Below are 17,782 nucleotides of genomic sequence, written 5' to 3' on the forward strand. Positions count from 1 at the left end.
TGTTATCCTTTGCAACAAGTAATTATCCTAGTGATGCACGAGTACATGAAAATGATACACAAAATCAACTATTTTAATCCATTCTTTATTATAATAGAGTCAAAATAATATAATTAATTCAGTATATAATAAGAATTACTCATTATTTTTATATACTTTCAAAGAACAAATAGAAATAATTTCAAGGATTTGAGAAAGGAAATTTCTCCAATGGAAATCATCCACCAAAGACGGAAGATAAAACTAGTCCAATTTTTAAATTCATACATTTGTTAATTAAATATATACAATGTATATCACGCTGTTATCACATATTCCAAAATACAAACAATGAGAATGTTTCTCTATATTATAAAATGTTAAAATTTATCTAATGACGTAACTGACCTACATAATACGGACTGTAGCCGGGAAAATACAAATGGCACTCAACAGCAACGAAACTACAGTGTTTTTATCCTTTTGTCATTAAAGGCTTTGAAATTCCATGCACTTATATTTGTGTGCCTGTCAAGCATATTGAAGTGCCATTTTAAAACCTTTCCTTTTACTAAAAAGTGCAAGGACTGAACATTATTCTAATAATTAAATATTGTTTCTTAATCTGACGGTTCAATACATCTAATATCAAAATTCAATACTTGACACAAATTATAATCACTCCCATCTACCTCTAGCCCTCAATATTTTCTTAAGATCCAACTTCACAACTGCAATTCTTCTTAATTGAATAAACTATTATGTAATACGACTTAGTTACTTTATTACCTTGTAAATATTCGGGATATAAATCTCCTCTGTATACTTGATAGGACACCATTCAAATGGTTGCTGTCACTGAAGGGTTGACTGGCAGGGTTAGAACATGCCTTTTGACCATAGTGTAGCTCCATTGAAAGAATGTCAGCACATAAGCAGTAGTCAATATTAGGCTCTAATAAAGGTCCTTAGCCTAAATCACGAAAGCCTTTGCATCCCTTAAAAACATTGATCACCATTAAACAACTTGCAGAAAGTAAAACTTGCAAATTGTTTACCCTTTTCAACAGTGTAATATACCATTCCATGAAACAGGATCAAAATTCTTCACAAAAACTTAATACTTTAAGCATATGAAATCTGTGATTTGTGGCGTTTGCAGCAGAAAATATGGTGATTGCAATTGTCTTTGTCAAGGCACTGTTTGATACTGCAAGTGTGGTTACCAATGATGATGATAGCATCTGAGATGGATGGAGTTGGCTCAGGATTGTGTCCTGTGGTGGGCTTTGGTGTTGTCAGTGTTCAACCAGTGGGTTCTGCTACCGGGGAGTTCATCTGAGAATCACGTGTAATGTCAAAACTCACATTTGTGTCTGTAATAAATTAAAATGAAGGCCTACAAGGCATCAGTATTCAAAAATACAATTTAATTTCTCCATTTCCATTTAAGTATAAGAAAAAATCCCTAAATTTCAGTACAAAAGATGCACCATCCTCTTTTTCACTGTTGTGGTCCATGGCAGACAGTGAAAACACCAAGAGTTTCCACGTAACAAGTCCAGTTGTGTGTCAATTAACTGATTTAAACTCGAGCATTTGCTAGTAATATATTTTCCCTTCAATGCATTACATCACAGATAATGCCAGTGTAGCACCCAAACAGCCAACAGTAGTTTTAATGTTAATTCTGCAAGATATGTGTAAAAACATGTACAATGTGTGCACGCAACCAGAGCAGAACAAATGTATCAATCAAACACACTCTTTATAAACAGGCCAGGGCTTGACTTGTTTGGATGCCTTAAATTTTTCATTGTAAGTAAGAAAACTGATTTAAGTCAGTCACTTCCCTCTAAAAACATAAACAAATCAAACCCTGAGAAAGAGGATATTAGCCCTCACGTTCAAGACACATCAGTAGCACTTTGGTGACTGGGTGAAGGGAGCTGATAATATTTCCTTTATCGTGGTAAAGCACAAGGTGGCTGTAATCTGTGTCGCCGTGTTGCGTAGTGTGGCGGAAGTTTACTAATGTGTCAGGGGTGCTAGCTGTCGTCATCAGAGTGAAGACCGATCGTTGCCCTTAGGCTCAGACAGAGGCAACAAGCATCCCTAAAACATTTGTAAACTTCTACCTGACTACATGACACAACAACCTAGAAGGCAACCATATTCATTCTTGCCACCATGAGATACTGAAATCTCACAACTTTCAAGACAATGCACAAGAAGAGACAATGGGCATACCTGGCTTTTATAATTATTTTCATTTGTTTCAACACATGGTCTTTGGGAGATAAAATGTGTCTTGTTTTAAACTTAACCATGATTAACAGTATTACCACATTTTAAAAATTCATTAAAACAAGATATTTAGTTTTATCGAAAGTGATGGTTACGCTTACATAAAAGTTGGTATTATAGAACAAGTTTTGGCTATTTGACAACCATGACAACTTGCATCTAAGCAGTGATATTAAATTACACTGTCTCAAAAACATAAATTATAATCATTAACAGGCCACATTTCCTTTCATTAAGGAGACAGCCATTTCATACAAAAAGTAACATGCAATAAAGGCTGGGTCCTTCGATCACTGAATTAAACCATGTTTTTTTGTTACATATAACAAATCATCATTTATATTGGACTAATTTAAATAATTTAAAGTATCATTCCTAAGGGTAAAATGTTAACTCCTGGCATTTTTAAGTGAATCAATGCTTGGCATTTCAACTCTATATAAATAGAAAATTGAAAAAAGTAAGGCTAGCTGAGAAATACCAGACTCAATGGTATAGCAATTTGGACTTTCACTCGCCCAATATGAACTAATTATTAGTACAGAAGAGGTTAAAACTTTTGTTAACACAGCACTGACAGTACACAGAATCATCAATAAATCAATTAACTAAGAAACACACAATTATAATTGGTAATAACAACCACCGCATTAAAAAAATCTACAAACTGTAGACAGACATTAGCATTTATCTGTTAAATTTTATTGTCTATGAGACACAGCTTATTTGTAGTCCAGCTGGCCATGCATCACACTAACACTAAACCATTAAACTGGGAGCCAAACTATGATCTCAACTCGCTTATGACAAAGTTAGAAAGGTTGGTGGAACTTCTGCCTTCATGATCTATTATAAGCATAATGTTTCTTTTTATACTGGTATTCATGCTATGATTTTAGTTTGGTTTTACATTATATTCAGTAAATGTGATGTTATGCCAAGAAAATGTAACTCCTTAAACACAAACTGCAAGAAGCAGCCATTTTTGTTAAATTATTATTATCATCATCATTACTATTGTTATGATTATAATTTATAATAATTGTTAATATGAAGTACAGGGACAGTAATAATACTCCAGGCTAATAACATCAATATTACAGAAATATTACAAATAATAAAATGGTCCTTTCAAAACTCTTTATGAGTCAATAACAAGTGGATTTCCAACATAATTATGTGCAGTAAACAATATTACATGAAACAATTTTCTTTTTCTACGTCTGTTAGTCTATTACGTATTTTCCTGTGTTTACAACATTAAAGCCTGGCAGAAATAAAAACTACAGTGTAACAGTATATAGTTTAGATGCGTCATGTTTGTGTTTAAAATTCAAATATATATTTATTATTCAAGTCTATACACAAACTTTTAAATTGTTGATGTTAAAATTTAAAATTAATATTAATATTCTGCGCCATTCATCGTTATCTCGATGTTACAAAAGTATAAGGTATAAAGTATAAAGCGCAATATTGTAACATCGAGATAACGATGAATGGCGCAGAATATTAATATTAATTTTAAATTTTAACATCAACAATTTAAAAGTTTGTGTATAGACTTGAATAATAAATATATATATGTAACAGTATATGTATATGTGTATAGAAACAAAACATTAGATCGTCTCTTTTGTTTGTTTCTCAGTTTACTTGAAGATGTTTTTAGTACCTAAAATTATATAGTCTGAATGATGAATGAATAATGAATTGGAAAGGATAAGGAAGTAAGCAACTGTGACCTATTTCAATGTACTATCCCAGAATTTTCCCACAGAACTGAGGAAATAGTCTCAGGGCTAAAATTTGAACCTGAGATCTCCTGAATACAAAGCAGAAGCACGTTAACTATCTGATCTGTCATCATCTGCCAGTATTCTTCACGTTCATATAAGATTTTGCAAAATTTCGTAAAAATTGCTTACTGAAAAAAGGACTAACATATAATACGTACCTCATTAAAATGGGTATACTGACTTGAAACATTTTTTGATTTGATGTAAAGTAAAACGACAAGACCAAATTAATTTGTTCCCATAAAGTAGGAACTCTAAAAGAAACTACCTAGAATGAAATTTTCCACACAACTTTAAGTGTAAACATGTAATTGACAAACATTCCTAATGGCACAAGGCAACTAAATTTGGTACAAAGACACTCTGTTCTAGTCTGGATAGCAGCGAGCCACAACTAAAACTGGAGGAATATGAAATAACTGTATAACTTTCTAAGACAACAGTGGCATATCATCATCATCATCATCAGCATAATTATCATCATGAAAGTACTGTGGTGCAAGTGTCGGGAGAATTTAAAAAACAGTGCACTGCAGCACGACGACTTCTAACCTACAATTCGCCACTAAGTCTCAACTGAAAATATATTACATTTAGGAGATCTATCACTTTTGTGACTGTGAAATGAGGTAATGCAACAAAGGGATATGACTAAAGACAGCAGAGATAAAATTCCCGAAGTGCAAAATAAAATATGGTTTATTATATCAGAGGAAAAAAATTAAGGTATTTTATAAGAACTCAACAAGGATCCAATCAAGATAGCAGAACAATATACATAAAACTGATTAGGTAAGAAAGATTAGACACCAAACCAGCATGATTACCAACCCATCAGATGATGAAGACCTGGACATTAAAAAGATTACTACTACACAGTTGAAGTCTTGAGGCTGAAAAAGTAGTTTACTGGCTTCAGTTCAAGAACAGAAGAAAGAAAAGTAAGACATGAATATGTTTATCATGGCTGCAGATAAATCAAGAATAGGCTAGGTCCTCACTAACTTCAAGGATATTATAACCATATTTTATTCTAAAGTAGCAACGATCATGTAAAACCTGAATATCATACAGAAATTAGTATCTCACAACCACTGGATTTTGTTTATTTTAAATGAAACAATCTGTATAATTTATTTTACTGCTGTCCCTGCAATGTCTATCAAAATTCATAATACTTCTCTCACATCTTTTTAGTTAACAGGTTAGTTTCATCAGTTTAAAACTATATTAAAATAGCTATTCAATTACAATGTTAAGTCCTAGTGAATTAAATGTGAATTTGCTGTCATTTACTGAACTGTGCAAGTGTAGTATTGCTTTACTGTGATACAAAGACATTATATTAAACACTGCATGACAATATTTTCAAGTTAATACCACTATCTTATGTATTATTATTTATTTATTAATATATGCTTGCATTACTTCAAGTAGCCACATAAACCCACTAAATATCCATGTAGGTTATATTTCAACTATTAAAAGTTTAATGAAAGTGTGTAATAATTTGTTCATTTTAAATTCAAATAAATTAAAAAGGTTATTCAAAATTTGTTTAGCCACACATTACAGAACACAGTAACTTATACAGCGGTCACCATACTGTTCTATTGGGTTTCCCGGTATAAAATGTGTTGCCTCTTTCAATATGAAATATTTGTCACACCATGCAGAAAATAAGACTTCATACTTGGAGAGCTCACTGTATGTACCAGAAGATTCAAAAGCACTATTTTGCATTTAAAGGCATATTATAGATTTAAACAAACACATTTTCTCTCAACTGGCTTCCCATGCATTACACATCACATTAACTAAAACCTCTTCTACAGACATACTGTTAAGAAGTCACTGACTATATTTTCATTTAAAAGTGTATTTGAACTAACTTGACTGAAATTAAAAAACTTTATGATGTGGGAAACCAACATTTTTTCAACAACGGACAGTTTTTTGGACCATTCATCGTCCAATTTCCAGAAGAGAAAAAAAAAAATAGAATTTTTTTTCAGGGTTAAGTCTCCAAGAGGAATATTTTTGTTTACCAGTTTCTATAAATTTTGTTGTTTAAGTTTCCTGGACACATGTGTGCCTTATTTTTGGAAAAAATTGTAGAAATCAACAACATTCTGAGGTTGTTTCAATAACAGGAATACATTTTGTATTTACAATTTTTCACAACATGACTTTGTTTTACTTACTTGCACACTCTTGAAGCTAATCTTTGAACCATGAAAATCAATAACTTTCCTAGAATTATCTCTCCAAGAGGATATTTCTTTTGTAAATAACATTTCTTTCTACAACTTGCTGCTCTGGAGAAATATGCCACCGAATTAGTTTTTATGACACCCTTTCCAACAGGAAGATGTTTTACATTCATAATTTTTTCTATGACGAAGCACTGTGTAGCTCATTTGACGTCCCTGTGGATATGTTCAAAGCAGAGAAAGCAATAATTTTCCTAGGGCTGTTATTTCAGGTAGAAAATTTCTGGTATTTATTATTCATGATGCAACATTTTGGAGAAATGAATAATTGTACACTTTTCAGACTCTCCCGTGACAAATATTATAAGCAAAAATGTATGACTTTCTCATGATAGTTTCTAAGAGGCACATTTCTTGTACATACAATTTTTTTAACACATTTTGGGAGAAAGGCCCCGCTGTAAAAGTTTTTGGATATCCCTGTGTTTTTGAAATAAGTAAAAGTGTATATTTTTCTCACGAATATCTCTGCAAGAGCTAAATTTTTTGCATTTGCCATTTTCTACAATGTGCTATTTGGGAGAATCTGGAAACAGTGTTATGATTTAAGTGAACAATTAAAGTTAACTCCATTCTTCCAAAATGTTGATCAAATTTCACCAGTATAATTTGCTTTGGGTTTCTTGTTCAAATTCAATTTAGTTAGCAGCTTTGTGGTTCTTTTCATTTTTTTTTAAAAAACAACAGAAATTTTGAGCTTAGGTACTGTTTGTACATTTCAAAACATGTTCATTCTTTCAACAGTTCCAAATTCTAGAAACTAATTTCTATAAATATAGCCAACATTCACTCTGTTGATGAATAATTGACAATATTATCACAAACCATGTACAATAGTGAAACAATTTAAATATAATTCAGTCCTAACAAAGACAAATAAAAACAACACTCAACACATATAAAACTATCTATCACAGAAATGTTCTATAAATTAGATTTAGAATATAGTGATGTCATTATATAATGTGTTAAGTTTGATCCTTGATAATTATGCTGTATACACATGTACATACCATTTCCCATAAACTGATATATTATACACAAATTAATCTTTCTGTAGTTTTGTAGAGTTTGCGACATAAGCAGTGGCCTATACACACATAAAAAGAGAAAGAGAGAGAGAGAGAGAGAGAGAGAGAGAGAAAAGAAAGAATTGAACAAAATCAAAGAAAATAAAACGTGGATCAAGTCACATTTCATAATTGAAATTTTAACTGCACCTGGATTTCTGGCTTTTCAAGTTAAACATCAATGTTCATAATAGGAATAAAAATGTACTCTGATACTGTTCATAAAAATAACTAATCCTTCTCATGCTACCCTTAAGTCCCACAGTTAAAGAAAATAATTACAGTGTACTGTATTTTGCTTGTCACTAAATATTAAATGTAAAAAATTAGCGAACCCAGATTTTTATAACATGGGCCAGTAATTTAAATATACATTTTTGTCAGTGTGATTCCAATGCAGATCTTTCAAAAAGTGGGCTGCAAAATCAAAAGGCATGAAAACTCCTGTCTATATCTCTTTCTGAAAGTCTTTTTGTTTACATTGTATGTATTAAAACAGGTAAAAAGATTATTCATGCCATTCAGCAAAGCACTACAGCTAATTTACAAAATACTGCCAATTTGTTTTGAGTTGAAACACCCCCACTGACATACCCTCGTACATTCTAATCTCATATCAGTGTTCAGATACAATGTAGCAGTAAAGAAACACAAACACCTCTTACAGAGATTCAACAGTCTTAACTGACATAACATTCATGCGACAGATTTTTACATAACGTTACATTAGATATCAGTACAAACTGATGAAGCACATTCTTCCATATTAATATGGCATAGATACTTATAGATCAGTATTGTTCAGTTTTCATTCACGCTTTCATGCAGTGTGCACCGACATTTATTTCTGTTCTTAGTTGACGACAATGTTATGGTGAAGAGGTTCGTTAACATTTCAGAAAACCTGTCCGTCTTCAGAGCAGCCTGGCACTGACCCCGTTGCCACATGACCTGGAAGTATTAATACTGGTACCAGACAAACAACTTAAACTTCATTATCCAGACAGCAAGGTTCTCTAAAATACTGGCAACAAGCCTACCACACCATCCATGACCAGAAACAATTTTGTCTATTAGAAGTTTCTAGTCATTTCAGACAGGAGTGTAATAATTTTTGGTACCTGCTAAAATGTAGTTTAGAATAAAATAATTTATCTTATTTCATCATCTGTTCATGTCAATATTAGACAGATAGCATATAGTTCCATCAAAAATTAAACTGCATACTGTTGCATTATCTTAACGACAAATTAAAAATTTACTTCCAGTTCTCCGCACAGTGGCAAAGCCCTGTATGGGAGGAGCAAATCAACAGTAATGTGTCTGACTTAAGTAGTAAAGGTTAAAGAAATATTACAAAGATTACAATTAAATAACATCCTCAGTTTAGCTGCTGTTTCATTCTTGGGTAATTTACTGATGCTGTTTCAAATACACTGGTTATATGGTATCAAATGTGAACGTTATAATAAATTCTGAATGAATAAAGATTTGGCATGATGAACAGGTGCTGTAACTGAATATATTATCATAGAATTTACTGGAAAACCAAACTTCATTCAGGGCAGCTGTTTCCTTGACCAAGATTCAAACCAAGTATCTCTCAAAGACAGGTGCATTGCTACTATTATTACCTATTCAGCGTTGATGTAAACCTTGAATTCTGCTACCAGACAATTAATATTGTAATGATGATGATGATGATGATGATGATGATGACAAAGAAACAATAATTTTAAATTATTTCTATGGTGCAGAGCCTTTCTTGAAAAGTTTAAAGTTGCTTTACTTCAGGCATTAGCAAACTTTTAGTCTCAGGCTGGATCTAGTTTTTGCATCATGACTGCAGGTTATATTAAATATCAAGCATGCAAGTTATAACCAAGTAAGGATTTGAGATTTTCATGGCAGTGAGTCTGAAGATAACAATCTTCTGGGTGGTAGTGCTGTGTAGTCTGGTAGAAGTTTACCAACGTTTCAGTGGTCTTTGCTGCCTCCATCATCAGGGTGATGAGTGGTGATGAAGGCAGGAAAGACATCTGATAACTAACTAACTAGATGGTTTACCGAACCCGAAGGTTCATCACCGAATTATCCAAAGCCCTCTATCAGACCCTGTCCTGGGCCAACAAAATCCAGTCTCCTTCAACTCCTATCTCCCATAGATTCCGCCTGACATTATCCTCCCATCAACATATAGGTCTCCCCAGCGGTATCTTCCCCTCAGGCTTCCCAACCAATACCCAGTGCACACCTTTTGTCCCATCCATGCGCGCTACATGCCCCGCCCATCTCATTCTTCTCGACTTAATCACCCTGACAATATTGGGGGAGGAGTACACATTTTTAAGCTCATCATTATGCAGTTTTCTCCGAGCCCCATCGTCTTCTCTCTTAGGCCTAAATATCCTCCTCAACACCAAATTCTCAAAACACCTGCAATCTGTGTTCCTCCCTCTGAGTGAGAGACCATGTTTCGCACCCATATAAAACAACAGGCCAAAGACATCTGATATGTAGGCATATTTCTACCAGACAACACAGCGGTACAACCCAGAAAACAGCCACATAAGTTATAACCAGTTGTAAAAATTATGTCTGAAATTGAGACTACTGCAATGATTAACTAAAAATATTATTCTGTCAATATTAAAGTCATGAACACCTTGATATTTTACGCATAAAATAGATTACAGTTGTGAATTAAATAATGTGTTAAAGAATCTGTAAAACTTCACATGAGCCAGAAGAAAAGTGATGGTAAATCCTTGGTTTTCTCATATAAAAGTACAGGCATTTCACTATTGTTCCAGCATCATTCCTGGATACTTGACACAAGTTAACCTGAAAATCCCCAGACTGTCCAAGTGAAAACCGGACATGTGGCAGCTTTCAGGCAGATATGTTTATTTGAAAAAGCTGTAGCTGGTACATCTTAACAGACAAGCTGCCAAAGAAACACACTTAAAATTCCTGAGATGAGCTGTCATTTGAACTGTGTGATATTACAGTCCCTTCAACTTCGTATCCAAATTATAAATGTTAGATAAATCCTCTCAACTGATTATGTGTGTTAAAAGTAGTTACAACATTGAAAACTTCAATTAAAGCACTAGAGCTGAATCTAATAAGATAATGTTTATGTTCTCAAACAGGTACATGAAAAATACATAATAAAGCAAAGATTTCAGCCTTCATTTTGAGACGTGTGCCACTGACATATCCCGCCAGAAGGTCAGTAGTTATCTAGCCTATGAGTGCACATCAATCTCTCGCTAAAAATCAAAATGGTAAGGCCACACAGCAACAGCACTGTAATAAATCCCTTTCTAGCCATCTAGCCATTCTGTTATCGACAGGCATAACCCACGCTAGTGACAAGTGATTTTTTGGGTTGACTGACATCAGCCAGAGGGGGTTTGAGGAGAATACAACAAGATGATATCACCTGCCGTCGAAATGACTGAGCTAATATAATGACATCCAGACGCACTTCATCAAATTCACTCCATGATAAGTTCTTAATAACGACATTCAATTCACACAGAAAGATTGTCGCTTCTTTGATTACAAATTAAAGGCTATAGATGGTTAATAAATGCTAAAGTTGATACACGGTTCAGTTTCGGGTCCTAAAATACAATTTACAAAACCAAACACTCTGGTACAATTGTGATTTCTTAAAATTAATACTGAAACGTACATTGTAATACAACTAACTAGGCCAAACACAGGAAGTGACCCTTATCCACACACAAAAACAAGTGGAAAACATCAATTCAGAAAGTGGTGTTTTTCTACATGGTAGTAAAAATTTGTTTCTATAGAACTCAATTTTCTCTTTTCAGTTTAATATGCGAGATTTCCTATAAAAACTATGCATAGATTAATCAAACGATAACCCAAAGGACAAGAAATAGTACACATATGCAGAAGGGTTAAAAAGATTGTTTGAAAATGTAAGTATGTTGCGACGGAAGCTAAGCATAATATGACAAAGCATATCGATTACAGATGACTTAACAGTGAACATAATTGCATTATTTTTAAAGTTTTTAAATCAAATAATATGTAATATTGAAGAAAGTATGCAAAAAAAAATTGTTTTACTTACCATAAGAATAAACACAACATTTTTATGTCGGCAAATTAATATAATACTATAATAAACTTTATGATGCTTTTGACAATCTATTTGTGAATTCTTCTTTAACCATAATAGTTTATAACATTTAAGTGAAGTGAATAATGACCACTTCTAAAACACAAAGTAACAGCAGTTTCCATCATACATTCATTTTATTGAACTACAAACGGTAACTTAAACATTATGTCAGAAAATAATGGGAAATACTTTGGAATGTTATAACCTTGTGACCCCACCCAGTCCTGCTTCACCACGTAAATCAATATTAATTTTATAGGATCCACACAAAATTTACAGGTACAACAACAAAAAAATTCAAACATAAACACATAATTTCAAATGGTGTAAAAATAATGGAACAGTATTATTTTTGAAATCTAATTAACATTACAAAAACGTGTTTCATAAAATTATACAGCTGGTGACAACATGTGTGTGTATCAGTGACACAAACATTGTAACATCGTGAAAATGTGTATGAACACAGACCTGCTGTGATTTATTTATGGCCATAAATACATATGAAACACGCTTCCTTTTCAAAGCGCTACAGTGGCCGGAAAATGCTGGATACTCTGTCTGATTATAGTGATTTACATAAAATGCTATAAATGCACACAAGGACAAAGTGAATGCATTTTATGCTGAGACAGTTATAGTCATGGAACACTTTCTCCATACAAAAACTGACAAATTCTTGTCTTCAGGTTGGTGTTTGAGGTGAGCTGTGTGTCCGTAAGGTGTGCGTTGGTCATTGGACTTGAGAATTTCCCACTGAGAAACCATTCGTTGATTGCTGCCCATTCATATGTAAAGCCATCTGTGACAAAGTTCCAGTAAGATATTAAATACGCTGATAAAAAAAAAAAGAATGGAGGAATTTGGTCTTGACAAATCAAAGCTCTGATATTATTTCTGACAAATTTAATGTAGTCATGTAAGACTTGAGGTTCTCACAGCGGTGAGTATGAAGATTTCTGTCTTCTGGGTTATTGCGCTGTGTAGTCTGGTCGATGTTAACCAACGTTTCAGAGGTCATACTGCCTCCGTCATCAGGGCGATTCATCGCCCTGATGACGGAGGCAGTATGACCTCTGAAACGTTGGTTAACATCGACCAGACTACACAGCACAATAACCCAGAAGACAGAAATCTTAATGTAGTCACACTGTTGGAAATTATGCACAGAAATGGATCACTAAAGTGTATAATTATTAATTTATAATTCTTACTACTCTCATTTTATAAAAAGGACTTTGTTCAGAAGTACTAGTACTACTTGAGTTCTTTACCTGAGCAGATGACTGGGTCATGCATGATCTCATGCGTGATAGGACATAGGAACTCGTGTGGTATGTCCGTATCTACAGGAACCTCAGGAATCCCTTTATCTTCATTCCGTAGCCAGTACAGGTGGACATTCAGTTTCTTTCGGTCCTCTTCATTGTCTGCGTTGTAAACATATGTACATTACTAAAAAGACTAATGAAAGGAATTAAAAACCCAAGTAAGGACTCCAAGTCAAATTATAACCACGTACCTCACTGAAAAGCATTACTGTTATGAAAAACTGTTCAGTTCTTGAAAAACCATGATTTCACATCACCACAGCTGCAGAAATAACTTCAAAATAGTTGATAAATTTGGTTAAAAGGTGGGAAAATACTGTGTATATCACTATTCAAAGATTAAATATACATGTAATAATAAAACCGTCTAAGTTTACTTATAGTCAATGGACAAAACAACATTTTTTTTTATAAAGCAACATTTGAGAAGAAGAGGGTAGGGGAGATTGATCGTCTTGGACTTTCTACACTCCATTTTACAATGCAGTGTCAAATAATCTTCAGTTGTTCAAAAGAAAACTGTCATAACAAGAGTAATATACAATGTACCAAGTTTTTTTGTGCCTAATTTTCAAAATACGAAAAATCATTTTTATGGGGTTCTAAGAGGAATATTCTTTACAGTCACAATTTCTTCAGAACATCTGATTTTTAGATTTTTTAGGAAAACCCTTTGAATTTTTTATAATACAAAATTTCAATGGTTGCAGAACCCAAACAAAACAAATGCGGATAATCTATGTAACGTGAGACGTGAGGCTAGTAGAACCTTTAGGACTAAGAAAAGGGAATACCTGAAGGGCAAAATTGCTGAACTTGAGACAAATAATAAGGAAAAAAACATCAGAGACCTGTACAGAGGCATTAATAACTTTAAGAAAGGATATCAACCCCAGACCAATTTGGTAAAGGATGATAGTGGCAAGTTGCTTGCAGATCCAATAAAAATTGTGAATAGGTGGAAAAATTTCTTTAGCGAGCTCTTAAATGTTCATGATACTGGTGATATTAGACAGATTAAAATGCATACAGCTGAACTGTTGGTGCCAGAACCTAGCTTAGATGAAGTGGAACTAGCCATTGGGAAGTTGAAAAGTTATAAATCTCCAGGAATTGACCAGATTCCGGCCGAATTAATTAAAGCAGGTGGCAAAGGGTTGCATATGAGGATCCATAAGCTTATTCAGTTAATTTGGGATAAGGAAGAGATGCCACAACAGTGGAAGGAATCCATAATTATTCCTATTCATAAGAAGGGGGACAAGACTGAGTGTGGTAATTACCGAGGAATATCGCTGCTATCAACCTCATACAAAATTCTATCCAACATTCTTTTGGCAAGGTTAACCCCATATGCGAATGAAATTATTGGGGATCATCAGTGTGGGTTCAGACGAAACAGATCAACGATTGATCAGATCTTTTGCATTCGTCAGATACTAGAGAAAAAATGGGAGTTCGGTGGGACCGTACATCAGTTATTTATAGATTTCAAAAAAGCCTATGACTCTGTGAAGAGAGAAGTGCTATATAATATTCTTATTGAATTTGGTATACCAAAGAAGCTAGTGGGTCTAATAAAAATGTGCTTAAATGAAACCTGTAGCAAAATTCGAGTAGGTAAATATGTATCTGAGACATTCCTCATCAAGAACGGTCTAAAACAAGGAGATGCTTTGTCTCCCTTGCTCTTTAACTTTGCGCTAGAATACGCCATCAGGAAGGTCCAAGGTAGGCAGGAGGGTTTGCAATTGAATGGGACACATCAGCTATTGGCATATGCTGATGATGTTAATTTATTGGGGGACGATATAAATACAATAAAGAGGAACGCAGAAGTTTTACTAGAGGCTGGTAGACAAGTGGGGCTGGAAGTAAATTCAGAAAAAACTAAGTACATGTTAGTATCTCGTCATCAGAAGACAGGCGGGCAAAATTATCTTAGGGTGGCTAATAAATCCTTTGAAAGGGTTACAAAGTTCAAATATTTGGGAACAACAATAACAAATCAAAATGATACTTGTGAGGAAGTTAGGAGGAGACTAAATTCCGGAAATGCTTGCTACTTCTCAGTCCAAAATATTTTGTCTTCCCGTCTGATTTCTAAGAACCTGAAAATTAAAGTATACAAAACAATAATCTTGCCTGTTGTTTTGTATGGGTGCGAAACATGGTCTCTCACTCAGAGGGAGGAACACAGATTGCAGGTGTTTGAGAATCGGGTGTTGAGGAGGATATTTGGGCCTAAGAGGGAAGACGATGGGGCGTGGAGAAAACTGCACAATGACGAGCTTAAAAATCTGTACTGCTCCCCCAGTATTGTGAGGGTGATTAAGTCGAGAAGAGTGAGATGGGCGGGACATGTAGCGCGCATGGATGGGACAAGAGGTGTGCACCGGGTACTGGTTGGGAAACCTGAAGGGAAGAGACCGCTGGGGAGACCTAGACGTAGATGGGAGGATAATCTCAGGCGGGATCTATGGGAGATAGGAGTTGAAGGAAACTGGATTTTGTTGGCCCAGGACAGGGTCCGGTGGAGGGCTTTGGTTAATTCGGTGATGAACCTTCGGGTTCGGTAAGCCATCTAGTTAGTTAGTTATCACTGTACACTTACGTGCTTAATTTTTAAACAGACAAAAATCAGTAATTTTTCTACAATTGTGTCACCAAGAGGAATACCTTTTGTATTTACCATCTGCTGTTTTATAACTTTCTGGGTCACACTGTGCCTAATTTTTGACAAGGAAAAGACTGACCGATACTTTTCTGGGGATTGTCTCTCCAAGAGAAATATTTCTTAAATTTACCATATTTTTTGCAACACGCTGTTTGAGGGAAACAGGGTGTGATGTATGGACAGATCTTGGCCATTATATAGGTATGAGTAGAAACGTGTACTGCAATGGAGTTATTCTTGAACACGACCGAGATTGTGACAAATAATGTTGAAACATGTAGCAATACCAACAGCACTAAGTACTAAAATTGAGTAAGATTTAAATACATTGTTAGTACCTAAAGCAGCCTGTACTTCAACAGACCCAGCATGATGAAATACGTCAAGCCTTCCTTGTCACTGGACTAAAAAGGGTTAGATGACAGAGATTAAACAGAGTAAGCTACTGACCTATCTGAAGAATGTCAAGGATCTCATCACAGGACAGAGTAAGAAGCTGTCCTCCACTGAGATTTGCCTCTCTCACTCGTTCTGCAACTTCAACCATCTCCAAGTCTTTCAACCAGCACCTGACATCCTCCGCACTCCAGTCTAGCAGCTGAGAACATGTGATTAGCGTAAATACAGTGCACAACAAGCGTCTCTCATTTACTAACTCTTTGGCTCTACGGCCCTTGGCCACCTCACACAAGGGAGATTTCTTAGGCTATTAAACATCTGGTAGGACTTCTTGGACGAGGGATCGGCCCGTCGCAAGGCCTTTACCTACAAGAGGAAAAGTGATGTTTTGCAGGTCCTACACAAATAACTATTACTGTTGATATTTACAGAATTTCAGTAAATATCTTCTTTAAAAATCTGCAGTCTCTTTATAATCAAGTAACTGGTATTTCAAGATATATATGTAAAATCTCAATCAATATTTTATTTTAAAATATGCAAGTTCTTCATAAGGAGGCAAATGGTATTTGAGATACTTGGAAAAATCAGTATATATTTTCCTAAGAAATTTTCCAACATCTTCCTGTTCAAATACCTGACAACTTAGGTGAACATTCTTCACTGGCTCTAGGAGCAGAGCATTAGACACAGATCATGCCTGTAACTTTAATGACATACAAGACAACAGACACCACAAACTCAGTTTTCTTTATAAAATACGGGCACATGACATAGGTTTTACTGCACCTACCCGCTTACTACGGCTCCTAAGTCTAGAGGCTGCAACGGTTGTGAACACCAATTGTTGTGGCAACTCCCACACCAGCAGCGTTCCATCCAAGGAACCTGTAAATAGTAAATATTGCTCACAATTCAAGTCGGTTCATGATATCTGTACACGCATGCAAGCATTGTCATCAGCGTTCCTGTACACCATTGCTACGACAGGTTGAGAGCATGTCTCTGCGGAACTACGGTCACCAAGAGGCCCGATGTCCCCCCCTCGATTAAAACTTGAATAAAAATAGGGAAGTTGTGTGGAATAATATTGATCGGGAAAACCGAAGGACTTTAAGAAAAACCTGTCAACTGCCAATCTGTCTACAAATCCCACACAGACAGACGTGGGCACTACATGCGCCTCTACAGTGAGAAACCACTACCATCTGTGCTACAGCATGGCCATTCTGTACACCACACTCAGACAAATGTTCCCTCCTTTGTTATCTTCTACCACATCTCTCACCATCAATCAATATGATTTTGTTTCAGAGAAAACTAATTTCAGATGTAAAATATAAGCCATGTGGGGTAAGAGAATAAGGTAACACAGAGAGTAAACCAAATTTTAATTCTCTAAGGTTTGTATTGTAGAAATGGTTAATTCATTATAGAACTGCTACAAATTGTGGTCCAAAATCCTTCGTAACTCCTTTGGAATCTTCGTGCAGGTACACGACCCGTAAGTTAAGAACCAGGAGATATGTAACGATGTTTTTTCAAGAAATTTGCTATGCTTTTTCAAACAACAAAGCAATGGGTGATGCTGAAACGGAAAAATGACTACACACTATAATCAGTGATCACAGCGTTTTTCAGTAGAACTGGTGACCAAGTCAAATTCTGCTTTCTGTGAGTAATCAATCAACACAACGCAGGTCTATTGATAAGCAGCGGCCACAGTGTACATGATTGGTGGAGGCCTTAGCCACCAATTCTACTGAACAACACTTCAGTGTC

At 34.9% G+C, this 17,782-nt stretch overlaps 1 protein-coding gene across 5 annotated transcripts in view; it reads right to left on the reverse strand.

The window, feature by feature from the left end:
• Nucleotides 1-1,575: 1,575 nt before the first annotated feature.
• The window catches only part of LOC110831603 (WD repeat, SAM and U-box domain-containing protein 1), a 195,203-nt gene continuing 178,996 nt past the window's right edge, over nucleotides 1,576-17,782 (reverse strand). For all 5 annotated transcript variants that reach the window (XM_087360836.1, XM_087360835.1, XM_087360838.1 and 2 more), the window contains 4 exons: nucleotides 16,794-16,888; nucleotides 16,052-16,199; nucleotides 12,868-13,023; nucleotides 1,576-12,395 (listed from right to left, as the gene is read on the reverse strand). In XM_087360836.1, the coding sequence (XP_087216962.1) occupies nucleotides 12,235-12,395; nucleotides 12,868-13,023; nucleotides 16,052-16,199; nucleotides 16,794-16,888 (560 nt within the window). In that variant the 3' untranslated portion in view covers nucleotides 1,576-12,234. The remainder of the gene's footprint in view (nucleotides 12,396-12,867; nucleotides 13,024-16,051; nucleotides 16,200-16,793; nucleotides 16,889-17,782) is intronic.

This window comes from Zootermopsis nevadensis, unplaced genomic scaffold (assembly GCF_977971745.1).
Source record: "Zootermopsis nevadensis isolate Lab colony 2312 unplaced genomic scaffold, Znev_1.0 Znev_ptg000050l, whole genome shotgun sequence".
Taxonomy (NCBI): domain Eukaryota; kingdom Metazoa; phylum Arthropoda; class Insecta; order Blattodea; family Termopsidae; genus Zootermopsis; species Zootermopsis nevadensis.